General features: G+C 42.8%; 2 protein-coding genes across 2 annotated transcripts; both read left to right on the top strand.

Annotated features, from left to right (window-relative positions):
- Nucleotides 1-101: 101 nt before the first annotated feature.
- On the top strand, nucleotides 102-3,705 carry LOC110538154 (prohibitin 1). Its single transcript, XM_021624785.3, has 7 exons — nucleotides 102-310; nucleotides 818-912; nucleotides 1,256-1,417; nucleotides 1,524-1,666; nucleotides 1,869-1,985; nucleotides 2,191-2,286; nucleotides 2,477-3,705. The coding sequence occupies exons 2-7, from the start codon at nucleotides 828-830 to the stop codon at nucleotides 2,687-2,689; spliced, it is 816 nt and encodes a 271-aa protein (XP_021480460.1). The 5' UTR covers nucleotides 102-310; nucleotides 818-827; the 3' UTR covers nucleotides 2,690-3,705.
- A 796-nt stretch (nucleotides 3,706-4,501) lies between these two features.
- Nucleotides 4,502-24,723, top strand: LOC110538153 (zinc finger protein 652). Its single transcript, XM_021624783.3, has 6 exons — nucleotides 4,502-5,025; nucleotides 12,527-14,002; nucleotides 14,501-14,648; nucleotides 16,126-16,241; nucleotides 19,539-19,683; nucleotides 20,948-24,723. Exons 2-6 carry the CDS (start codon nucleotides 13,055-13,057, stop codon nucleotides 21,547-21,549), a joined length of 1,959 nt encoding a protein of 652 aa, XP_021480458.3. The 5' UTR covers nucleotides 4,502-5,025; nucleotides 12,527-13,054; the 3' UTR covers nucleotides 21,550-24,723.
- The last annotated feature ends 1,597 nt before the right edge of the window (nucleotides 24,724-26,320 follow it).

Here is a 26,320-nt window from a genome sequence, read left to right as displayed (position 1 = left end):
GCGTTGGGTCGTGTTTAAGAACATCCAATAGCCGTGGTATATTGGCCATATACCACACCCCCTTGTGCCTTATTGCTTAATTAAATCGTAAAATTACTATTATCATAGTTGGTGGACTTCAGCAACCAGAATGCTCAGCGATATTCTCACTAGCCAATGAATTGAATCGATAAACAAGTTCCCGGAGCACTACTTATCCAATCAGAGAGGAGTTTGTTACAAGTTGACGCGCATGCTTTGTAGAAAAATAATTCATGCGTTCTAACGTTGGCTCTGTTGGAGGTCATAGACAGAACTGACAAAACAGTAGGTGAGTGGTAATGTAGTTCTGACTATATACATGTATCAATATATAATTAACAAAGCTCCCTAATAGTCAGATATTGCTGTGTGACTAGTTATGTGTAATTATTCCGTAAACCGGGAAGGTACGCATTGAGTAACAATGACACGAGCGACCGATTTGCAAGTTCATGTCGCTGCGTGAGCATGTAGCTACAGATTGTCATGATAGCTCTAGATCAGGGTAACAAATGCTGTCGTTTGGCATGACAGGCCCAGGTGTGACATTGCGTGTCCTGTTTCAATTCACATAGCTAGTTAAATAGTCTTAGTCGTTTTTTGTTGCGAAGTCTGCTTGCTTGGCTAGCTAATGTAGCGTTGGCATCATTGACAGACCAAGGCCATCACGTCAGAATGGAATAACTCCGAGCTCTGGATAGCTTTAGTGATTACTTACCTATTTGCAGATATATTATACCACCACATACTCAATAATATGATTAAGAGCTATAATCTTAAATACATTTTCTTTCAGGGCCGCAGACATGGCGAAACTATTTGAATCCATCGGGAAGTTGGGGCTGGCCCTCGCCGTTGGTGGAGGTGTTGTGAACTCCGCCCTCTTCAATGGTGAGACATTGAGCTCTGTAAATGGATCAGTTGATCTTGATATCATGGAAACACCTGGGTTTTGATTTTATATGAAGCCTTTATGTAACTAGGCAAGTCCGTTAACCCACAAATTCTTATTCATTGAAAATAAGAATTTGTTTATAACTGCCTTGTTCAGTGGCATAAGAACAGATTTTTACCTTGTCTGCTCGGGGATTTGATCTTGTAACCTTCCGATTACTAGTCCAATGCTCTAACCACTAGGCCACCTGCTGCAATATTAGGAATGACATAAGACTTAAAGTTGTGAATTCCATAACACTACAAACCTGAATTGGCCTAATATTTCTTAATGTTTCAGTTGACGCAGGTCATCGGGCAGTTATATTTGACAGGTTCCGGGGAGTGCAAGACGCCGTAGTTGGCGAGGGAACCCACTTCCTCATTCCCTGGGTACAGAAGCCTATCATCTTTGACTGTCGTTCTCGTCCACGCAACGTGCCTGTCATCACAGGCAGCAAAGGTAACTAACATGAGTCACGAGGACCGGCATATTAGCCTTCACACTTAGTCTTTCTCTGACATACTAAAAGCTTTTACCCCCCCCCCCCCCTCCCCCACACACACAGATCTGCAGAATGTAAACATCACACTGCGCATCCTCTTCCGGCCAGTGACTAGCCAGCTCCCACGCATCTTCACCAGCATCGGCGAGGACTACGACGAGAGGGTACTGCCGTCCATCACCACAGAGGTCCTCAAGTCCGTGGTGGTGAGTGTTAGACTAATGCCGCATTTCCATTAAGGTTTTACCCTGGTGTTTGGGGGTAAAAACAGACTTGTGTTTCCACCTCTGAGGCCTTGTCATAAAAAAAAGTCTGAGTGGCATTGGGTTGCAGTGAAGTCTATGCTATCCTGTTTTTTATTTTATCTGCGTTTGTGTTTATATGGGTGTGTTTGTGTGCACCTCACAGGCCCGGTTTGATGCCGGTGAGCTCATCACCCAGAGAGAGCTGGTGTCTCGGCAGGTCAGTGACGACCTGACAGAAAGAGCCAACACCTTCGGCCTCATCCTGGATGACGTCTCACTGGTGAGCTGCTGTTTAAAGGAATAATACTCAAAACAACTAATTCCTATGATTTTATAATATCTTGTGAGTGCGCAGAAAAATATTGTTAACGTTTCATATTGTTCTAATGAGTAAGGAAGCAACAGTGTTTTACCCAGTGGTTCTGGTCGTTACTTGTACATGTTCTGTGTTTTTAATTGAAGACATCATGTTCCTTCTTCCTCAGACACACTTGACGTTCGGTAAGGAGTTCACAGAGGCTGTTGAGATGAAGCAGGTGGCTCAGCAGGAGGCCGAGAGGGCCAGGTTTGTCGTGGAGAAGGTAAGAAGGATGAAAGGGTTTGTTTGAGACATTGACAGATTTATTCTTTAAGGTGATAAGAATGATGAACATGCATTTAATACATTTGAAGCTAGAAGTGACCCTGAACAACCAAGTGATTCTGACCTTGCACACCTTTTATAAAGGATGAATAGAAGTCAACAGTGTGTTTCTTCTCTACTTCCCCCAGGCCGAGCAACAGAAACAGGCAGCCATCATCTCAGCGGAGGGTGACTCTCAGGCCGCCCTGCTCATTGCTAACTCCCTGCAGGAGGCTGGAGATGGCCTGGTAGAGCTGCGTAAGCTGGAGGCTGCCGAGGACATCGCCTTCCAGCTGTCCCGCTCCCGCAACATCACCTACCTGCCTGCCGGCCAGGGCACACTCCTCCAGCTGCCCCAGTGAGACCCACACACCCTGACCTAACCGCCCCTCCCTGTGACCAGCCAATGCATGGGCCATGGAGGGGGTGAGGGAACGGGTGTCCACCTTCACACACTCTCCTCCGACTAACTATGGACTGGTGAAATAATGGCGGATTGAGAGTGTGGAAAGGTCCATGATAAGGTTCTGAAGTCTGGGCAGTGTGTGGGGAAGAGGGAGCCTTAGGATTGATCTATGGTAAACTACATATAGTAAGTCAATTTACTGCATCACTGATTTTGTATTTACCTTGGCATTGTCTGGCAAATTCAGCGCAGTGACAGAGTCCTGTGATATGAAGAAGTTGTAATTGTGTTAATTTAGGGGAAGAGCTGTTTGGAATGTCATGAGAAGGATGGAACATTTTAGCACTATTATAACCACCACAGCAATCACAATACTGGGGATTTATTGCTCTGAGAGGACAAGCAATTTAATCAACTGGATTTACATTCATCTTAGCCAAGCACAAACTTCCATGGGTGAATAAGATGCTGCTATACACCAAAGTAGTGTAGGATCCAAAGCACCCTTGTTTTTCCACTCATAACTTTAAATTACATCGTACAAATGATCTGAACTAATCTACCCAGAGCCGTATATTATAAATATTACTCTGAATCTACCATCCCTTTGACTTAGTCTATTGTGTCGATGGCCTGTCAAATGTCCTCTCACAGCTAGCTTTCCTAAAATCCTCCCAGTTTGATTGCCATGGAGTCCCAGTGCTGCACTCCCCTCTACTTGATTGGATCCTCTACAGAATCATCTTTGGTTTACTAGCATGCTGTCCACACCACCTCATCCATGGTCCTCAGTGACATGTCCCTTCTAGCCCAGTGGTATGAAACGTGCCTGGAAGATGGTCATGTGTCGCAACCTTCCCTGATTCTTTAAAGTTTGTCGCTGTGTCTTATTTTGGAGGGAGGATATGCAAGTCCCTGCATTCCACTCAATATGTCTCAACTTAACAATAAAATTGTCCTATTTCTACAGCAGCTCTTTTTGTGTGTACCAAATCTCTGAAATGTGACACGGTTGATGTTCAAGTTATGGTTCTCTCATTTATAGCCACAAGAGGGCCCTATAAATATATTCTGAGTTTTGCATCCAATTGTGAATACCTGCACTTGTGTGCATAAATATGAAACTTAGACCAGATGTAACTTTTGTCTGCGATTGAGTAAATTCTGTGTAGAGTTTGAAAGGACTCCCTAAGCATCTTTTTTTATGTTTACATTGAGGCAGAGAACAAACATTTACTAGGCTACCATTGCACAAATATATACACTGTAGTTCATACACGAACTAAAATAGCGGTAGTTTTATAAATATAAACCTGGCTATGCTTCATATCAGATGGTTTTGTTCTTGACTGGTTCTATTGCCTTTCACCTCCTAGCCCAACAGCCTGATTATAGGTTGTAGACACTTTAGCACATATCTTTGCAGAATGGAGTACTATAAACAGTGCCTCATTCAGGTCTCGCTTACACAGGATGTAAGTCTGATTTCCTGTTTGTTTTAGTCATAGTTGTGGGCACTACAGTAAATATTACAATCTAATGAATGTATTTGTATGACCGTAATCGGCATACTTCAAATGACAATTACACTTCTGTACCTAGGTCAGAGGGGAAAGTTAGTAAATATACAGTTGCACATTTAATTTTAGAAGAGTGGTTACAGACGAACAACGGAGCAGTCTCAATCTGTTTGGTTAGTACATACATCCATCCATCCTTATAGGCTTCTATGTCCAGGAAATGGGCAATGAAAAAAAATGTATAAAGTAAAATACTGTATCCAAAATAAATCTCCCTCAACATCTGGGCATTGTCATTTAGATGTACATTTCATGCAGTCGTTCGCTTTTTCCAGTAACTGATTCCGTGTCTAATCCAGCTCTGGTTTTCTCGTAATTTCCCGGCTAAAGATGGGGACAGACACGAGTGCGCGCATTGTGCCCAGTCTGGTTTGGATAGAAGACGAAAAAATTGTGGCGCGCTTACCCAACCCAGACAGCGGCCTGCCTGTCAGTGCCTAGGATGAGCGAGAGTCAGTAACGTTAGTGCGAGCGAGACCTTGGCTGGGCCACGTAGCGATGGATCTACAGTAGCACCGAGTCTACTGCTAACATATCAGTGTCATACATTCTAAAAATGCATTAGTAAACACATTTGCAATCGAGCATGCAATAGGATTATCAAACAGTGGTGAACTGCAACAGTAGCTGGCTCTTTTTGTGCGTCTGCAGCACTCTAGAATCCCTGCAACTCTGATTGCACGAAATGAGAAAGAGGGCGCTCTCACCGAAGGTAACATTTATCTACAAGTTATTGTACATTTTTTAATATATTTACAAACATGACATTTGTCTACAATGCAAGACAAAGTAATTATTTTCTTAACGATTGTATTGTCTTGGTTATTATCAAGCTAGACTGCTGACAATAAACCGTCATTGAGTATGTAACGAGCTGTGTGCTATCTTGCTAGGTTTTTCATGGGGAAGAGCGAATTTAAAATATTCTTGTAGCTATGATTGTTAAACAATTTTATTAACAAATATTGACATATTTAACCTTGATTTGTATAAACGATGTATAAGATTTGATGCTGCAATAGTGTATACTAGTGTAAAATCTCGGTTTAGCCGATTTATATCTGGGAGGTTTTGGGTTAAAAAAAAGTGAAAGTCGTCTGTGATTAGCTAGGATTTGCTAGCTAACGTTAGCCGTGTGCCATGGTAATTCACATTTGCGCTAGCTATGTAAGCTAGTATTATTTCTGGTGAAACGGACAGTGCACGGTTTCTGTCTTGTTAGTATGTCGATTTCCAACCAATGTAAAATAAAAGCGTATGTCTTTAGATAGCTACTGTAAACTGAATATACCTTGTTAGTTGTTTGTTAGCTAATAAATTGGCTAGCCGAACGGCCTTCCGTCCGATGGTCTTGACCAACCAATGTTTCCTTTTTGTTTAACCCTTTGCACTTATTTTTAAAGTTGGTTGTTACCAACAAAACTGCATGTAACCGTTGTTAATCTGCGTTGCTTTGGAGGTTGTAGGATTCAACTAATATAGCCATCCGTATTTTATCAATCTGTTAGTATTATGAAAATATATCGTGGGTTGGTAACGCGTCAGCGCCAAATTGACGTAGCTAGCAAGTTAACCTAGCTAGCCAGCTGGCAAAATAGCTAGCTAGGCCAGATTGATTACAAGCGAAGCAGAGTTAGCATTCGTGCTAGATAGTCTGTTATGTTTGAGTAGGGGGCAAAGGATTGCTTTGCAGTGTGTCAGCCGTGATTTAGGCCCAGCTGCTGCCTTGCCAATCCTTGCGAAACAAAATGTCAACTTTTATTGAGCACAATATGTCGGTTGTGCAGACTCTTTTATTAGGTGTCTTTTGCCATGCACACGTTCGTTGTGTTGAATATAGCCTCATTTGTAAAACAACATTCAAACATTTTGCTTCCAGTTCCTTCATATCATATTGTCAGACCCAACTTCATAGATACATGTTTTTGTCAATAGTAGCTAAATGGCAAGCTCCCACTAATCACTGTGGCATGTATTTTAAGAGATTTCAGTATGTGTTTGTTATTAGTGTTTTAAATTTGACAGACTTCTCATCTGTCAAAACTGAGCGTCACCGTGGACCATCTCATTAGCCTACATTGTTGCATTTCATCATCCGATCCTTTCCCCTCTTCCTTTCCTGTGTTGTCACAGAGAGGGCTGTGGTGGGAAAAGTACCTAATTCTCATACTTGAGTAAAAGTAAAGATGCCTTAATAGAAAATGTTTTTAAAAAAATAAACAAAAAGTGAAAGTCAACCAGTAAAATACTACTTCAGTAAAAGCATTTGGTTTGAAATATACTTAAGTATCAAAAGTAAATGTAATTGCTAAAATATACTTCAATTAAAGTGTATATCATTTCACATTCCTTATATTAAGCGAACCAGGCAGTATTTTCTTGTTTATTTTAATTTACAGATAGCCAGGGGCATACTCCAACACTCAGACATCATTTACAAACGAAGCATGTGTTTAGTGAGTCTGCCAGATCAGAGGCAGTAGGGATGACAAGGGATGTTCTCTTGATAAATGTGTCAATTTGATCATTTTCCTGTCCTGCTAAGCATTCAAAATGTAACAAGTACTTTTGGGTGTCAGGGAAAATGTGTGGAGTAAAAAAATATATAGTTTTCTTTAGGAATGTAGTGAAGTAAAAGTTGACAAAAATATAAATGGTAAAGTATAGATACTGCAAAAAAAACTACTTAGGTAAAAATACCTGTAAGTACTATTAAGTACTTTACACCACTGAGGGAGGGAAAGAGCAAAAAATAAATGTAGTCCATGCATTTGGATGGAGGATTATGACAGAGCAGAAGCCTGTGGAGGTTTAAAGTGTGATTGCCTACCACTGCTGCCCTTCTATATCTCGAGAAAGCTTAGGCACAAATACCTACAAGGGCATGGGGCTCCCCTACTGTGCGCAACACAGTGAGCTGGTTAAGGTCTTATGAGTTTGGAGTCAGGAATGTGAACCCTCACACATTTCCCTCAAAGGGAAAGCTCATTAAAGTCCACAGACAGAGGGTGGAATTCAATGCTACAGAATAATGCGTTGAAACAGTGGTGAATGAAATTAAACCTCTGGGAAGGACTCAGCTGACACACTTTGGTGCATACCCTCGACATGTCACTAGCTACATAAAGTTGCGATTCCCGTCTGTACAGGATTTGAACCCATCTTGCAGACACTTTAGATGAGGGAGCAAAGTTAATATTTGAAAGCAGCCCAAACGGTTGTGCTGAGCGATAATGTTTTTTTTAAACAACTAATTGACCAATGTCAGTTCAAATATTTGAATTCCATTTTGTTCTGTTTTTTTTCTGTGAGCTCAATGCAGACATTGCACAATTTCTCTAGAGATAAATCAGATCGTGCCGAACTGTGCGCTGTAGTATTTATTTTACTCTTGCTACATAAGAGACAGAATGCGAGATCAAGAGGGAAAGAGAGCAGTTGCTTCGAGGTATCTCTACCTGAAAATACATGATCTAATTGATTGATAGATAGTCATAACAGTATGCCATATTTACTTTGAAGAACTACTAAAATAGTGATTTGTCAGACTGCATAGGCAGCAGCTCTATAGAGATGAGAGAAAATTATAGTCATAAATGAAAACATGTAATATACACAACTGAAATATTTGATTAAAGTAATGTGAATAAATTATGGTTAATAAATGATAAGCAGTAATGAGTAGTCACTACCAACCACACTGCAACTTTTATTAATTGTTTTATTCTGTGTTACAGCATTCAACTCACATAATACAGTTGAAGTTGAAAGTTTACATACACCTTAGCCAAATACATTTAAACTCAGTTTTTCACATTTCCTGACATTTAATCCTGGTAAAAATTCGCTGTCTTAGGTCAGTTAGGATCACCACTTTTATTTTAAGAATGTGAAATGTCAGAATGTTTGTATAGAGAATGATTTATTTCAGCTTTTGTTTCTTTCATCACATTCCCAGTGGGTCAGAAGTTTACATACTCAATTAGTATTTGGTAGCATTGCCTTTAAATTGTTCAACTTGGGTCAAATGGGAACTTGGGAACAACTACTAGAAGGCTCAGAGCGAGTGATGTTTGAAACGCTATTAGCGCGCACGCTAACAAGCTAGCCATTTCACTTCGGTTACACCAGCCTCATCTCGGGAGTTGATAGGCTTGAAGTCATAAACAGCGCAAAGCTTGACGCACAACGAAGAGCTGCTGGCAAAAAGCACGAAAGTGCTGTTTGAATGAATGTTTACGCGCCTGCTTCTGCCTACCACCGCTCAGTCAGATACTTGTATGCTTTTATGCTTGTATGCTCAGTCAGATTATATGCAACGCAGGACACGCCAGATAATATCTAGTAATATCATCAACCATGTGTAGTTAACTAGTGATTGATTGTTATTTTATAAGATCAGTTTAATGCTAGCTAGCAACTTACCTTGGCTTACCTTACCTACTGCAATCACGTAACAGGCAGTCTCCTTGTGGAGTGCAACGAGAGAGAGCTAGGTCGTTATTGCGTTGGACTAGTTAACTGTAATGTTGCAAGTTTGGATCCCCCGAGCTGACAAGGTGAAAATCTGTCGTTCTGCCCCTGAACGAGGCAGTTAACCCACCGTTCCTAGGCCGTCATTGAAAATAAGAATGTGTTCTTAACTGACTTGCCTAGTTAAATAAAGGTATATAAAAAATACATTTTAAAAATCTGCAAATCGGCACCCAAAAATACCGATTTCCGATTGTTATGAAAATTTGAAATCGGCCCTAATTAATCGGCCATTCCGATTAATCGGTCGACCTCTAGACCAGATGGCGATTTTCTACCCTGCTGAGCGGACTTTCAGGTTATGCTGATATAGGACTCGTTTTACTGTGGAAATAGATACTTTTGTACCGGTTTTTCTCCAGCATCTTCACAAGGTCCTTTTATGTTTTTCTGGGATTGATTTGCACTTTTCGCACCAAAGTACGTTCATCTCTAGGAGACAGAACGCGTCTTCTTTCTGAGCGGTATGACAGCTGCGCTGTCCCATGGTGTTTATACTTGCGTACTATTGTTTGTGCAGATGAACGTGGTACCTTCAGGCATTTGGAAATTGCTCCCAAGGATTAACCAGACTTGTGGAGAACTACGATTTTTTTCCTGCTGTTTTGGCTTAAGTCTTTTGATTTTTCCCATGATGTCAAGCAAAGAGGCACTGAGTTTGAAGGTAGACCTTGAAACACATCTACAGGTACACCTCCAATAGGCTAATTGACATCATTTGAGTCAATCAGAAGCTTTCCAAGCTGTTTAAAGGCACAGTCAACTTAGTGTTCGTAAACATCTGACCCACTTGAATTGTGATATAATCTGTCTGTAAACAATTGTTTGGAAAATGACTTGTCATGCACAAACTGGATGTACTAACCAACTTGCCAAAACTATAGTTTAACAAGACATTTTTGGAGTGATTGAAAAACGAGTTTTAATGATTCCAACCTAAGTGTATGTAAACTTCCGACTTCCAACTGTACATAGTGCATTTAATGTAGAAATAAATAATTGAAAACTGAATTTTTTAAATATTCAAGCTGAAACAGGACCAACCTCAAAGCATGAATCGCTCAGCACTACCAAACTGGAAAAAGCAGAGTCATAAACGATCAACGTTACACTGAATTTAACCTTGAGATCTGACAAGGTAATCGTAAAATTACCACTGATATTGTGAAATCGTCTCTCTTCCTGCTCACCACATCAAAGGGCCGTGCTATCTCATTGTGAGTGAAACTCTGTGACTCATCTAAGTAAGGATTTTACTAAATACGAGTTGCATAGCCTCAGCTATCCTGTGTGTGGTTGTGGAATGTTTGCACATGCTCTCTTGCCCCCCCCCCCCCCCCCCCCCCCAAAAAAAAAAAAAATCTCACTCCCTGTTTGATCATGTTAATGACCGGAACAGCACTAAGGGTGTGCAAAGTTGTCATAAGTTCTGGTCCAGTAATTTCGTTGCAAATCTTCACTGAGCAGAACGAACCCTCAGTCTTTCGATGTTAGGCACGTGTCAAACTCATTCCGTGGATGGCCAAGTGTCTGCGGGTTTTCACTCCACCCTTGTACTTTATTGAATTAAGGTCACTAATTAGTAAGGAACTCCCCACACCTGGTTATCTCGGTCTTAATTGAAAGGAAAAAGGAAAACCTGCAGACACTCAGCCCTCCGAATGATTTTGAAACCCGTGGTGTAAAGGTAGACCTACATCTGCCTGCACTACTCATCAGGAAAGCCGTGACTCATTTGACACTCACTCCACTCAGAGGGACCATCAAGGCACACAGGCCTCTGTCTTCCTGACCCTACTACATTCTTGTGCACAAGCAGCTGTTCAGAGAGTACAGGGCCTATTGGATTGGTTCTGGCAGATATAACATCACATCTGCACACGGGGCAGGAGAGCATCTGAGGGAGTTTAATACTCCAGTAGGTGAGACGAGGTGCTCTATGGAGCGCAGTCACTCCTCTTGTGGTTGTAATGCGCCTAGAGCGGTCCATTTCTCAGAAAGGATCAGACAGTCAGCATGCACAGGAAGAAAGGTTGTGGGTGGGTGTGCATTGTTTTGCTTTTGTCTAAATGCCTATGCATGTCTGTCCTCTATTTATTTTTTTGTCAACACAGCTGTAGGCTGTGTGCTTGTTTGTGTGTATTTGAATCGCTCTGTTCCAGAATTGTACTTCTCGCAACTGGAGTGTAGTGGATAGAGGAGGTGGACCCAGAGAGTTTGGGGCTGTGTGTGGAGCTCGGCCTCAGACACAGTCCAGCTGGAATCTGTTATTTGAGGGCCTCTTTGGCTTGATAAGTCTCAGAATCGTGGAGCTGGGTTGTGACTGTTAACCTATACTGGGCCGTTGAGCAGAGGATGTTTGTTGTTTATGAGAGAGGATTTAAAAAATATTTTTTCTTCTAGTGGCTCTCGAAGTTGTTGCAAATCAAGAAGCCAACCCCAGTGCTGAGTCAGCGTCCCGTGCCCAAGGTCATTTTGGGGTCTAACATACATGGTGGAAATAACAAAAAGCTTAAAGTTGTAGCTATGTCTGACTTAAATGTTTCAATACCAGTGTCATCTCCTCGCGCACTGTGCCTTGAGGGTCACTGCACTGTGCCTTGAGGGTCACTGCCATGACAGTGTTATAGGGGCGGACAGTAAACGACCCCTCAAAAGCCAAGCAACAAGGATATTGCAAGAGCTTTGTTTACATTTACAAACAGTATATTTTTTTGTTCTTTGATCACTTGCACACATGCGCTGTGCAGGTCTACTCAATCACTCACTCAAACAGAGAAGCTGATGTACAGTTTCCTGTGGTTGAACTCATTTACAGCTCCCATGCTGTGGTTATTTTGTGCTTTGTAACTGCCACAATAGAGGGGAAGGGTGGGTGGGAGGGTGGGGGGGGGTCAAATGACATTTTATAGCCGTTAAGGTACGATTGCAAATCATACATAGTAGCACACCCCCTAATCAGAGTTCAAGAAGCCAATTGAAACACCTGGAAGAGCAGATTGCTTACTTTTTCAGTAAGTTTGTCGAAAGATAGGCCTACATGATTGCCAATATTCATTGCTTCGTTAATTAATCGTTATTGTAGAAGAGAATGTGTTCTCAATGACTTACCTGGTTAAATAAAAGCAAAGTAAATAAAGCAATATTGTGTATTTCATACCAGCTTATGAATATTGTTATATATATGTCAGTGTATTTATTTAGTTTTATTGAACCGTTATTTAACTAGGCAAGTCAGTGTGTTAAGTGTGACCACTATTGAAATGTGAAAGCTGAGATTGAGGTATTGATTTGTGAAACTGGTCTTTTGAAAGCCGGGTTGAGATGGAAGATGGGTTTTCTGATTAAATGTGAGCGGATGATAGGATGGCATATATCAAGTCTGGTTAACAAGATGTTGAGATTAATGAAAAATGACTTGACCTGAAAGCATAAATAGATTGTGAAGAGCAGGAGGACTGTGTTTGGGGTTGTCCTCTCTCACAGAGCACTGATGCGTGTGGTTTGGATGTTCACACATGCCAGTGAAACGGTTGCGGTGAAGCATGGCTCAGTCTCAGTTCACAACGCCTTCCCCAGGTTGTAGTTTCACATCAGACACACTCACTCTGAGGCAGCACCACACGCTTGTCACCGAATTGAGCCTAATCTCTCGTTCTCCATTTCTCTTGCTCTCACAGGCGGCAGATTGCAGATGGCTCCTGAAACGAGGCACAGAAGTTCTGACTGCAGCTCAACGTCCAGCGTGAAGCTCACCCTCAAGACAGAAGCTTAAAGACTGAAGCCCTAACGGACAGTATAACACTGACAGCCTCGAGTGAGAGACTAACCTGAGAGGCTCCATCTGCGGAGAGACCAAAACCTCATCGAGGTTGAAGAGCAGACACCACAGCTTCCAGAGAAACTTTGAGATTCAAGCTCAACAGAAGCCTAAGCTTGTAGCAGAATGCCACTCACGGTCTGTCCTCAGCCTTTGTCCTGTGGTGAGCATGGATCCCCTGTTTGAATCTGGGTGACGCTTTCTTCCCTTCGCCCCTTCCTCCTTCCTGTCTCCTCAGTGGCGGGAGGGGTGGGGGATTGTTTCCGTTCCCCCTGCCCCTCCTTACAACATAGCGAGGTTACTCTCACAGTTTAAGAATACCAACACTGCTAACAAACCTCTGGCTGAGCTTCAACTAGCACTACTACAGTCTTCCCCTCCCACACACATGAAATCCTGCCAGAGCCTGAAGGGAGAGGTGTCCAGCCCAGGTGGGATGTCACAGGAGGGGCGCAGAACGCAGCAGGTGGCCCAGTCCTACTACCACTCCCCCGCCCCAGACCTGGACCTAACGGGCAAGCTGTACAAGCGGGAGGGCGGGGGCAAGCCTTACTCTGTGCTAGTGGACAACAAGATGGCAGCCAAGACCCCCATGGGTGACCAGACTCCCAGTCAGCTGTCCCCGCAGCATGTTACCTCCCCCCAGCAGCAGTACTACAGAGAGGGGACAGTAGGGCAGGAGGGGGGCGCGCAGGGGGCCCAGGCAGGCAATGGGGGCACCTCCGAGGACTCAGAGGAAGAGGAGGAGTCATTAAATCGGGAGCAGATCATCGTGGAGGTCAACCTGAATAATCAGACACTTAACGTATCAAAGGGGGACAAGTCCGCCCCCCAAACCGATGCCTCAGAGAGACACTGCAGCGAGGAGGAGGAGGAGGAAGAAGATGAGGAAGATGTGGAAGAAGATGAAGTTGAAGAGGAGGAAGAAATAGAGAGTCGTAGAACGAGAGCCAAGAGGGCTCGGCGTGGGGTGGTCCCCGCTACCAGCCAGTCCCGGAGGAAGACCCAGTGCACCGCTCTGAGCACCACCGGCATGACCACCAGGGGCCGACGGAAGAAGACCACCCAGCCGCCCAAGAGGACACGCCGGACTGCCAGGGAGGGCAAGGGGACCCCCTCAGGTGGCTCTGCCACAGGGGATAAAGCGGATGGGGAGGAGCGGGAGACGCTGGCGTGTGAGAAGTGCCCCCGTGTCTTCAACACCCGCTGGTACCTGGAGAAGCACATGAATGTCACACACAGACGCATGCAAATCTGTGACAAGTGTGGCAAGAAGTTTGTCCTGGAGAGTGAGCTGGCCTTACACCAGCAGACTGACTGTGAAAAGAACATCCAGGTAAGGAGAGCTGGAGCGTGTCCCAAATGACCCCCAATTCCCTATACAGTTTACCACTTTTGACCAGCGCCATATGGAGCCCTGGTCAAAAGTAGTGCACTATGTAGGGAGTAGCGGGCCATTTGGGACGCAGACCTGGTCTCTGGTTTTTAATTAACTGTACAAGGTGTTTTTGACCTGAGCAATCAAAACGACTCCATTGATTGGGTACATTGGCTACAGTTACGTACCAGGTACAGTGAAATCTGTCTGTCATCAAGGCCAGATTCCTGGGGCTTGAAGGATGTAAGAAACGTTTTTGTCCAGCAGAGGGAATCGGAGCGTTAGGAACCAGCCTAGGCAGATACTGTTACAGCAGTGTGGGAAATACCACCTGCAGCTCCAGACACTGTGATTGTCTCAATTGCTTGCTCCTGTTCTTAGATTGTGTCAGGGTAATCAATGGCACAAAACAACATTACTGAATGTGTCATCTGTGTGTGGTGTTCTGCTGCTCAGTGCGTCTCCTGCAACAAGTCTTTCAAGAAGCTGTGGTCGCTGCACGAGCACATCAAGATCGTGCACGGCTACGCAGAGAAGAAGTTTGCCTGTGAGATCTGTGACAAGAAGTTCTACACGATGGCTCATGTCCGCAAGCACATGGTTGGTAGGTGGACTCCAGTTAGTCTGTTCCTGCTCTTTCTGGTAACTCCCAAATGTCCCTAATAGGATGTGCATTGCCTTGGTAAAGTATTCTTCCGCCTTGGGTTTCTGCACATTTTGTTACAAAGTGGGATTAAAATTGATTTAAATTTGACAACAACCTACACAAAATACTCTGTCAAAGTAGAAGAACATTTTTAACATAAAAAAAAAAAGATTAATATGAGTTAAATAACAAAAATATATAGTTGTTGCATAAGTATTCTTCAGCTCCCTGAGTCGATATATGTTAGATAACACCTTTGGCAGTGATTACAACCGTGAGTTTTCTTGGGTAAGTCTATAAGAGCTACACACCTTTTGTTGTGCAATATTAGCCCATTATTCTTTTCATAATTCTTCAAGCTCTGTCAAGATGTTACAGAGCATGGCCAGTCATTTCTGAAGTCTTGCCATAGATTTTCAAGCAGATTTAAGTCAAAACTGTCACTTGGCCACTCAGGAACATTCACTTTCTTCTTGCTAAGCAACCAGTGTACATTTGCCCTTGTGTTGTATGTTATTGTCTCACTGAAAGGTGAATTCCTCTCCCAGTGTCTGGTGTAAAGCAGACTGAAGCAGGTTTGCCTCTAGGATTTTGTCTGTGCTTAGCTCCATCCCGTTTCGTGTTGGATTTGCCCAAAACATAAGGCTTTGCACTTAGGCCAAAAGGTGTATTCATTTACAGTATTACTTCAGTACCTTGTTGCATACAAGATGCATGTTTTGGAATATTTGTATTCTGTACATTTGTACTCTTTTCACTCTGTCATTTAAGTCATGGTTGTGGAGTCACTACAATGTTGTTGATCCGTCCTCAGTTTTCTCCCATCAGGCTTTAGAAAAGCTCCCTGGTCTTTGTAGTTCAATCTGTGCTTGAAATGCAATACTTGACTGAGGGATAATACATATGTGGTATGTATGGGGGACAGAGGAAGGGTTGGTCACTCAATCATGTCAACCCCTATTATTTCACACAGTGAGTCCATGTAGCTTATGTGATTTGTTAAGAGACATTTTACTCCTGAACTCATTTAGGCTTGCTTAAACAAAGGGGCTAGATACTTAGGCAACAAGTATATTTTAGTTATCAATATGGAATTATTCTTCCACTTTGATATTTTGAGTAGATTGTTGACAAAAAAATGACATTTTAAATCCATTTTAATCCCACTTTGTATCATTAAAATGTGAAGAAATCCAATGGGTATGAATACTTTTGCAAGTCTCTGTACATCTGTATCAATTGGAACTAACTCACCCTCTTTTGCCTTTCTAGCTCTTTCACGGAGCAACATTCAAAGCTCTCTTTTATCGAGAGCGAGAAAATGAATACTCTTCACTTTTGAGCACGATGAATCACTGTTTTAACGGCCCCAATATCTATCCCCTGTCCCGCTCTGGTTGGCACCCACCTTTAACCTGTTCCTTCCTCTCTGCAGCTCACACTAAAGACATGCCGTTCACCTGTGAGACCTGTGGCAAGTCGTTCAAGCGCAGCATGTCCCTGAAGGTTCACTCGCTGCAGCACTCTGGGGAGAAGCCCTTCCGCTGTGAGGTGAGCTGTTTAGACTTGCAGTCGCACTGTCCTTCCCACACTCAAACACAGACTGAAACAGAAGATTTATTTCACTTTATAGGGTATTGGAAGAGATGGACACACACACACTGTCAAAAAATATATATATCCAAAACTGAGGCTTGAAAGCAAAATAAAGATGTTTCAATAAACATCATAGTGCATAAATGAAAGGTGAAAACAAAACACAAACATTTCGGCCTCAGGCCATCATCAGTTGGAATTGTCGGCAGGCACGTCTGGCTTTGTTTCAAGGATAATTGCATATGTCACATGATCAAGCAAGAAAACACATCAGAACAATTGTACCATAGAATGCCTGATCTAGGTTATATACGAAAGGGAAAAGAGAAATAACATCAAATATTACTGTTACATATACCATGTGAACATTTGTTCAGAATATGTAACACAGGATTGTAATAGAGTAGGGGTGCTAGAGAGACCACTAGATGGGGATATGGAACACCAATAAGTGACAATATACCAGTTACAGAAACCCTTCAATACCAAATCTTCATTCATGCATGACGGGTGGAGAGTTTTTAAATAGAACATCCACCTGCTTTCGGTCTGGAGAAGACTAAGTTCAAGATTACTTTATAGAGTGTATACACTTTTTTCATTAATATTTGTTTTATAAGGACAGTATTTCATCAGAGTATGAATAGTGTCCATTTTTAATGTATTTGTATTAGAGGTCGGCCGATTAATCGGAATGGCCGATTTTAATTGGGGCAGAACGACAGATTTTCACCTTGTCAGCTCAGGGGTTCCAATCTTGCAACCGTACAGTTAACTAGTCCAACGCTCTAACCATTGCACTCCACCAGGAGCCTGCCTGTTACGTGAATGCAGTAGAAGCCAAGGTAAATTGCTAGCTAGCATTAAACTTATCTTATAAAAAACAATCATTCATAATCACTAGTTATAACTACTAATCCAGTTTAGCAGGCAATATTAACCAGGTGAAATTGTGTCAGGTGAAATTTAGTCATATGCAACAGTTTGGGCTGCCTGTCTCATTGTGAACTAATTTGCCAGAATTGTACGTAATTATGACGGAAGTGTGCCACACTTGCCACACTTAATTATGACGGATGTGTGGCAAGAAGCTATACTGTTACACTGGCAATACTATAGTGCCTATAAGAACATCCAATAGTCAAAGGTATATGAAATACAAATGGTATAGAGAGAAATAGTCCTATAACTACTATATTAACTACAACCTAAAACCTCTTACCTTGGAATATTGAAGTCTCATGTTAAAAGGAACCACCAACTTTCATATGTTCTCATGTTCTGAGCAAGGAACTTAAACGTTAGCTTTTTTACATGGCACATTTTTACATGGCACACATTTTTACATGGCACATACACGGCAAATATTGCATATTGGCACATATTACTTTCTTCTCCAACACTTTGTTTCTGCATTATTTAAACCAAATTGAACATGTTTCATTATTTATTTGAGGCTAAATTGATTTTATTGATGTATTATATTAAGTTAAAATAAGTGTTCATTCAGTATTGTTGTAACTGTCATTATTACAAATAAATAAAAGCAAAAAATCGGCCGATTTAATCGGTATCGGCTTTTTTGGGCCTCCAATAATCGGTATCGGTGTTGAAAAATCATAATCGGTCGACCTCTAATTTGTATTAGAATCCTTAAATATTGACTTCTAGCTGGTAAGGTTTGAATGGCTAACTCAGACAAACTGAGCAGGATTCAGACAACTATGGGTTGTTTGAACAGAGGAATATGGCCTGCTCTCCTGTGACTGCTCCAAAATGGGGATTACTATTGAACCAAGGCACACTTGACTACATATAAACTATCCCTAAATGTTTATGGTCACACAGTTGGAGCAACGGCTAGCTGGTGTAACATGTCCATGTCAAACATTAGCAGACCATGAATACACATGGTGTAGAGAATAATTGGAATAAAAATACAGACTGGAATTTTGGACTGTTTACTTTTTAAAGACCCAGTGCAGTCAAAACTCTGTTTTTCCTGTGTTTTGTATAATATTGTTGTACAAAAGCTGATGAAACGAACACTGTAAAAGTGTGAAAACATTTTGAAAACAAATGTTAATTCCTGATTAGTTTTTTTTTCAACCATCTGCATAGGACCGTTTAATCAGCAGAGCTCAATACTGCAAATCAGGTTTGAGCAGTTAGAGAGGTAACTTCGGTCAACTCTGAGTTCAACTCTGGATAACCGGTACAACGAGGCTCACCTTTTAGCAAGGTACATTTCTTTGGCAAAGATTCCTTCATAACTAGCTGCCCTGGGGCAAGTAACTCTATTTATACTGCTTGAAGTGTCTGAGCCGTAAGTTGAGGACCAATATATTCAGATTTATTCCCTCTCGCATAGATTGCGTCATCATCCTCTTAATTTGAGGAAGACGACTGAATATTAAATTGTCATGTTAAAATACCTATCCCATTACACATTTAGTAATGACAGAATGCATTTGAAACTTCACACTCAGTAAAACTTTTCTATAACTTAATACGATTATTTTATCGCTAGGAATGGGAGGTGCTTATGTATTGGAAAAGCACAGCAAAGCCGGCATTAACGATGAGTTATCAAATAAAAACAGCACTTCTAAAAGCCTGTTTCGGACCATAGCCTTCTATATTTGCAATACAACTTTTCTTTCAATTAGATTTTGGCACAAATGAAAATGTGGTACCGACTCACCCATGGATTGATGTCTCAGCATGGTCTCAGTGAAGAGTTTGGCGTTCTATTAGCCATGTGTGACATGTACACGCTGTTTATAAGCCTGATTTCGACTGGCAGAGAACCGCTGCCTGTCTGTCCTTTCCCGACTCGTTCATTACTACAGGACACCTGGAGATCAAATTTGAATATTGAAACAATGTTGCAAATGTCAGAGCTAGACAGCAAGGTTTACGCAAATCTCCATTGTTGAAAAATAAATGTTAGTCTAAAAGAAATGAGATAATGTCTAGATGCGTTTTATAGTGGAGATCAAGTTTATAAATTGCATGGCTGGGCTGATGATACCGTGTTATACAGTAGCCCTCGTGAATTTCCATTCCAGGAATGATTGTGTACGTGCTATGTCGTCTAAATGGCTACGTCTCAAATGGCACCCTATTTCCATATATTGTGTACTACCACCCCCTATGGGCCCTGGTCAAAAGTAGTGCACTTACTAGGGAATAGGTTGCCGTTTGGGACACCCTAAATGTCTCTCTCTCTCTCTCCCTGTCTCTCTATAGAACTGTGCTGAGAGGTTCCAGTATAAGTACCAGCTACGCTCCCACATGAGCATCCACATCGGACACAAGCAGTTCATGTGTCAGTGGTGTGGCAAGGACTTCAACATGAAGCAGTACTTTGACGAGCACATGAAAACACACACAGGTAAGACACAGTGAACACACACCAGTTTACACTCTCACACACTCACTGAGGAATTTGTGTGACACAAACGTGCAATTACGAAGCTCACCCTCCAAGGACTATAAAAGCCTTTGAGCTTTTTCATGTCATCGAAATGTTTGAAACCAAATATTCAGACGCTGGTCTTTCAATAACGTTAGAAGCCAGACCTCTTCATTTGTTAACATTCGGAGGTTCTCCCTGACCAAAGCCGTCCCATTTACTGGAGAGTCTGCATGGCCTTCAGTCTTGATCCCTAGTCAGTTAGACTCCGTAGATGCTCTATAAAAGGAAAGCAACGGGGCGTCTCAAGGCGAACAGTACCGAGACCTCGCCCAGCCTCTATAATGAGAGGGTGGCAAAGCATCAGTGGTGCCTCTCCGCCATGTCTACTTATAATGACTACCCTGACACATTCTATATTACATCTTACATTTTCTCCCCTGATACTTTTCTCCTTTTCCAAAGCAGAACATCGGGACCAGGCATGTTCTTTTTCAGTCCTTTTAATTTCTCCCTCCCTAGTGTGGGTGGATTCCCTGCACTCCCTGGTGGTTCTCTTTGTAAGGTGTAATTATTTTACCCTCTCCTGGCCGCCGCTGACCGATTTGGCCTCCTGTGGTCAGACACACCCAGTGATGCCTTGTAATACACAGTCTTCTTCTTCGTCCTTCTTTTTCCTTCCCCCCCCCCCCAAGGTTTATGCTTTCCTCTGGAACTTACCTACTACACAGAAGTTGCAGGACATTAACAAAAGGCTCCAGTATAATTTGTCACAATTAAATGATTCACTGTCATACTGTAAATGGTTTACCGGAGCCTCTCAGAAAACATGCAGCTCAGATTAAAGCCGAGAGATGCTTTGAGTGTGCTGTGAATGAGTGTACGGGGGTGGTAACGGGCACATTGAATGAAAGGTTAATGAGAGCAGCTCTCGAATGGACAGCCGTTGTTCATTTTCTCATCTCCTCTCATCCCAAAGTGTGAACTGGCATCGCTGCCTGCTGAGTGGGTGGTTAGACAGCAATGACCCCTCATGCTCTCCTACAGGGACATTGTCTGATTGTAAAGTTAACTTCTTCATAAAGTTCAGAGATGGTTTAATCAGCACAGGACAAAAAGTGTTGCCAGGTGGTATATTATTCTTCTCATGCATGAAGTTAAACTAATTAAGGAGAGTCAGGGACTAAATCACCCATCTCCTCGCGCTCTCTCTCTCCTTTCTCTCTGTCCCTGTCTCCTGCAGGAGAGAAGCCATTCATCTGTGAGATCTGTGGGAAGAGCTTCACCAGCCGGCCCAACATGAAGCGCCACCGCCGCACTCACACAGGAGAGAAGCCCTACCCCTGCGAGTTGTGCAGCCAGCGCTTCCGCTTCTCCAACATGCTCAAGGCCCACAAGGAGAAGTGCTTCCGGGTCACCAGCCCTGTGACCCTGCAGGCCAGCAGCCTCCCCCTGCCTCTCCACCTCTCTGCCACCTCCTCCTCTGGCCCCGGCCCGGGCCTCGCCCCCTTAGCTGCCACCACCTCCACCCCTCTGGGCCTCAGCCCGACAGGGGGGGCTCTTCCCCCACGCGCACCCGTGGGCCACCCCACCTTCTCCCATCTGCACATGACCCCCTCTCACCATCTCCCTCACAACCAAACGTCGCAACAACAGCAGCACCACCCCGGCACGCCCCTGCAAGCACTCCCTCTGCCCCACCACCTCCTGCCTGTGCCCCCCGTCTCCCCTCCCCCCGCACTCTTCAAGAGCGAGCCCCTCACCCACTGTGGACAGGAGGACAGCAGCTACCTGCGTTACATGGCACCACAGGACAAGGGGCCTGGGGCCCCCCAGCATCACTGAACCCTATGTGGGCTCCAGGCCTGCCTGCCACACCTCGATTACCCCCACCCCAACTCTCCCTGGCCCCTGGTGTAGAGCGGCCCCTCGAAGACTGATATGAACAAGACACTCAGAGCTCAGTACACACCAGTGTGTGAGGGATACAGACAGGTACACTTTCAGTCTACACTTTAGATAAGTGAGTGACCCACTTAGCTAGAGACCCAGGTCAACTGACACAGATTTTACAACCTCTTGCTCATATCTTTTCTTGTGAAAATATTCTTAGAAAATCCTGTATTCTAAGACAACCTGCCTCCCATGGTAGAAGGCTGTGTGTGTACCGGTATGTGAGTTATCCCTTGTTTGTGTCCATTTTATCCTCTCCACTGACGGTTGCTAATGTCATTATTCTGCTAGTGGTTCCTTATCCAGGTAGCGGATCCATTTCATCAACTTAGTCCTTCATGTCAACTGACTTAAACAACGGTTGCACAGTTCTGGGGGAGTTGTAAGTCCTAAGGCTGACCCGTAGGACCATGGGGTCACCAAGTTCTCGTTGAATGTTTACCAACCTGGTGCCAACTGGGTCTCCCACTGTCTCCTGAGGCATTCCACACTGGCTCTACCAGCAGTAGGCCAGGAATCACTGCCACAGGTCACAGTGGGGAAGTTAGAAAATGGCTGTTAGTGCTACTACTAGTCTGTTGCGACAGAGATTCTGGTTAATTGGTGCTTTCCATTGCAGTACTACACACTTCTATACACAGGCTAGATCTCGTAACATCTGGACTGTACTGTAACAGAGTGGGATTGGTTGTGTTGTTGTGATGCAGTTCTGGGATTTGTCTTCTTGACTGACATACAGCCTTCGAGCTGACAAGGTCAAATGTTCCCAACAGAACAAACCTGATGATCCTGAACGTGCCGCCATGTACATACACACACACACTTCAAAAAGCAGTATGACATCACTGGTCTCACTTCTCACACAATGCTTGTCAAGGGATTCTGCTGTTTTGTTTGTGTATTTTCTTGTTTGTCTTCTGTCATCAAAACAGTTAAATACTGCCACTGTGACGGGTCCTCACATACGACCCAACCTGGACCTCGCGTCTCTCTTCTGTCTCTCTCGCTTTCTTTCTCTATCTCTTTCTTTCTCTGTCTCTCGCTCCTCTGTCTCTCTCCCGCTGCTGCTGCCGAGATGATGATGATGATGATGATGATGATGATGATACGGGTCACCCTGTAAAAGGCCATTAGAACACATTCAGAAGTTCTGACTTTTTCAGCACAACTCATAACTGAAAAATATGTATTTTTCCCCAACCAGCCTATATTCCACAGCTTGGTGTGGAGCATGACACTTGTTTGCAATGTAACAGTTTCTTCTCTTAGTTTTAGGTTACACAAACATTGAGGCCCTATCGCCCACGTTGGCAAATAATGATGAATCAAAACACGTTGAATGTTGCCTAGATGGAGGGATATTGGCTAACGGTTTAGCAATCAAATGTTATTTTCAAGTAATAATTTCTTGAAATATGCTACATTCGGTTTCAGACCGAAGAATTGTTCTCACCTCGCTCTGAACATACTGTTGAGTGATAGTCATAGGAAAGGTTGGAGGATTATGTCTAACATGCGTTTCAATTTCTCGTGTAGATACATTTACTCAAGTTGTACATTTACTCAAAGAAATCACATTGGTATATGTAACCTTTTTGTGTGTGTGTGTGTGTGTGTGTGAATGTTCCCGCTGTCCCATTGTATGATGTTCTGACAGTCCGGTTGTTGTTAGTGTTGATGGATAACAGAGAGAGATTCTGTCTTGTGGGATTGTTGATAGTGGGTTGCAGGATGTTGTCCGCCGCCCCTTCACCCTGTCTGGGACTGTTCTCAGATCAGAATGAGTGGTGAGGAGCAACATGTCTCAGTAATGGCAAAATGGAACCCCTCTGGTGCTGTTGTACAAAAGCTGCTTTACATAGTTTCTGGGTCTCTCCCTCTATGCACACACCCTGGTGAAGCCATGCCATCTCTTGAAGGGGGTGCTGGGGGTGATTTGCACACAAGAATATGTCTGATATATGTTTCTGTGGATTAACACAATAGGTATAGCGTAGTAGTGGATCAGGTTACTGTGTTTGCATATTGGGAGAAACTGAAGAGGAACAATAGCAGGCCATGAGCAAGGCCCATTGAATTTGGTTTAACAGTGGACAGAGATACCCACCCTCTAGAGAGCTACAACCATTCTGTCGTTACTGTGGGTCTGTTAGTAGGGCCTCTGTATCGGCTTAACCATGAGTTACTTAGTGTTTTTCACAATGTTTCACTATGAGGTTTATTTTGTTACGTTAGTTTTGAAAAGCTTAGTCATTTGTGTGTCCTCTGCACTTTACTGCTGCGTGAGTGAGGCGCAGTGAAAGGGAGGGACTGACGACGCATTGTGGGAGTGAGTGATGTGTCGGGTGCATGGAGGGAGGTGATTGGTTTGGTGAGTGGTTGTTTGGGCAAGGAAAAGGAGGGGAATCAATCTGGACGTGGAGAGTGTGGAAGGGACCATGGCATAAGGAAATGTTGTTTGGTTCATACATTTGTTTATTATTTCCTGTAAGGAAATAGACTGGCTCTAATATGGACTCCCAAAGAGTGATCGAGTAGTGTTGTTCCTTCTGCTTTGGCGATTCTTACACTAGCCCCTCCCTGCTTCATCTGATCTGAAATACATTGAGGTGTTTGTCTGCCTCATATCTAGTTTCCTCTTTTGTTGTGTAACATTTTCTCTTCCGATTTACTGTATGATTCTCCTCCTTTCATATTTGTAATATAGAATGCACTTTTGACTAAAATCCTGGCTAGTTACGAAAAATAGCAATGTATATTCTTTAAAGATGTTTTTTTTATTTTTTTTTTTAAAAATCAATATACTTTTTCCCCTCATGTATTTTTAACCACTTAATGTAGCATTGCATATTTTATTATTGTCAGTATCTGGTACAAAATTGTGCGGCTTTATACTGTCCTGGGTTGTTTTTTTTTGTGTGTGGGGGGTGGGGGGGGGTTGTTTTTGTATGTTTGTTTTTTGGAGATTGAGAAGTTGAAATGTTGGGCCTTTTTTTAATAATGTACATTTAACAGACTATCTGCTAACTTTCAGAAGTAAAAAAACGAGTAGCCATAATTATCACATTATTTGTGTGCTGTCGTGTGTTCTTCTCCATCAGATCCTATGTGTTATTGGTAGCTTTCAAATGCACATGAAGCTATCTTTGCATTAATGGTATCCTGTTCTCACAGCTTATGGAATAACATTTCACAGACTCAGCTAGGGCTGCACAATTATTCAAATTATTATCGAAATTGCAATATTGACTTGTACAATATGCATATCGCAAGAGGTGGCAATTTATTCTTAAACGCCATGAATGTAACATTCAAACGTAATAAGGGTCCCCTGGGAAACTGGCCAACACTGGTTCCTACCCTGTCACAACTTCTACTGTACCTTGCTTGTTCTTTCGTTGTCATGCCAAACTACACCAAGCATAGAATCAGCCAGGCTATTTTTATTTCTATGATTACAACAGTTCAGCAAACTGTTTTGATCTAAATGGCAAGTTAAATCATAATTGCAATATTTGGTAAATATCATGCACTGCTAGTCTCAGCCCTACATCACATTGTCTGTTGCAACGGTGACCACATGTGTCTTGTATACAGACAGGTTGTAACTGAGGAAATGCATCATGTTCACTAAGAATGTGACAAATACTTTTTAAAACTGAATTTTAATCTAAATTCAGACCCCCCCATTGAATGGATAGTTTGACCCGCCATTTTGAGTCACAGGCTGATAATATTTTTTTTTAAAACAAGCTGTACAATCAGTCCTGGACTAAACAAATCCGTCACCAAGGTGGAAAGCTGTGGTTGAAGTTGTACACCATGTTGAGAACCAAAAAAAGCGGGTTTGCCGCCAAGCCTTCATGAAACAGGGCTGTTTTCCATAGTTAATCCCAGGTGGCTGTACTATTCATTACTACATTGATTTAATCAACAGGGGTTGTGTTCTGATTGCTTAGTCATGTTTGATACAGGCTCCAGACGCCTACAGCTCTGATTCTGGTCATTCCTGTTACACAGGGTTTTGCAACTCGCTGACCTCTTTCTTTCACTCCTTTTGCAAGCTGGCTCATTCTGTACATTTTGTTCTCTTTTTCTATTTTCTTCTGATTGTTCCATCTCTGTGGTTGCAGTCAGTTTTGTGTTTGTCGGGTGATGTTTGTCGGGTCACTTGACAAGCTCAACTCTTGTGAGTGGATGTGATTCTATCAACAGAAAGAAGCTGATACTGATCAAACGGCTGCAATCACTGCATTACCAAACAGAGGCTGTCCTTTATCTCTCACCAATTGATCTGTGTGGCAATTCCTTGTCTGTGGCAACAGTGTGTAGTTATGACCTGGGTCTGTGGTAAGTCTAGTAATCCCTGTGTCTTTGGCGACGGTGCTGGAGCACTGTATTCCCTTTGGCCTTGTGTGCCAGTCCAAATAGGTCAAGTCTTCTACACCCCTGACCTTTTTTAGATGACCTGACTCAACTCCATTGTTACCTGGCCTCACAGCTTTAGAAGTCTTAATAGCACAATGTCCAGGGGGGGGATTTTTCTCAAGGAACCGTTCTAGAGATGAATAAATGAAAGGCTTGCACAAACACAGCTTGACGGTTTCCCAAAAAATGTGCTTTAATTTTAAGCACCAAAAGACCACTGCTAATGAGCCTTGTT

Source organism: Oncorhynchus mykiss, chromosome 12, assembly GCF_057628025.1.
Source record: "Oncorhynchus mykiss isolate SJ-2025 chromosome 12, ASM5762802v1, whole genome shotgun sequence".
Classification (NCBI taxonomy): Eukaryota; Metazoa; Chordata; class Actinopteri; order Salmoniformes; family Salmonidae; genus Oncorhynchus; species Oncorhynchus mykiss.
This window is presented reverse-complemented; position numbering and strand designations above follow the sequence as displayed.

Bases quoted from the DNA above. Each gene is read 5' to 3' on its own strand.
- LOC110538154 (XM_021624785.3), top strand. From the start codon at position 828: ATGGCGAAACTATTTGAATCCATCGGGAAGTTGGGGCTGGCCCTCGCC. The intron at 1,418-1,523 runs GTAACTAACATG...CCACACACACAG, and splicing joins TGTCATCACAGGCAGCAAAG to ATCTGCAGAATGTAAACATC. The intron at 1,667-1,868 runs GTGAGTGTTAGA...TGCACCTCACAG, and splicing joins AGGTCCTCAAGTCCGTGGTG to GCCCGGTTTGATGCCGGTGA.
- LOC110538153 (XM_021624783.3), top strand. From the start codon at position 13,055: ATGAAATCCTGCCAGAGCCTGAAGGGAGAGGTGTCCAGCCCAGGTGGG. The intron at 14,003-14,500 runs GTAAGGAGAGCT...TCTGCTGCTCAG, and splicing joins ACTGTGAAAAGAACATCCAG to TGCGTCTCCTGCAACAAGTC. The intron at 16,242-19,538 runs GTGAGCTGTTTA...GTCTCTCTATAG, and splicing joins AGAAGCCCTTCCGCTGTGAG to AACTGTGCTGAGAGGTTCCA.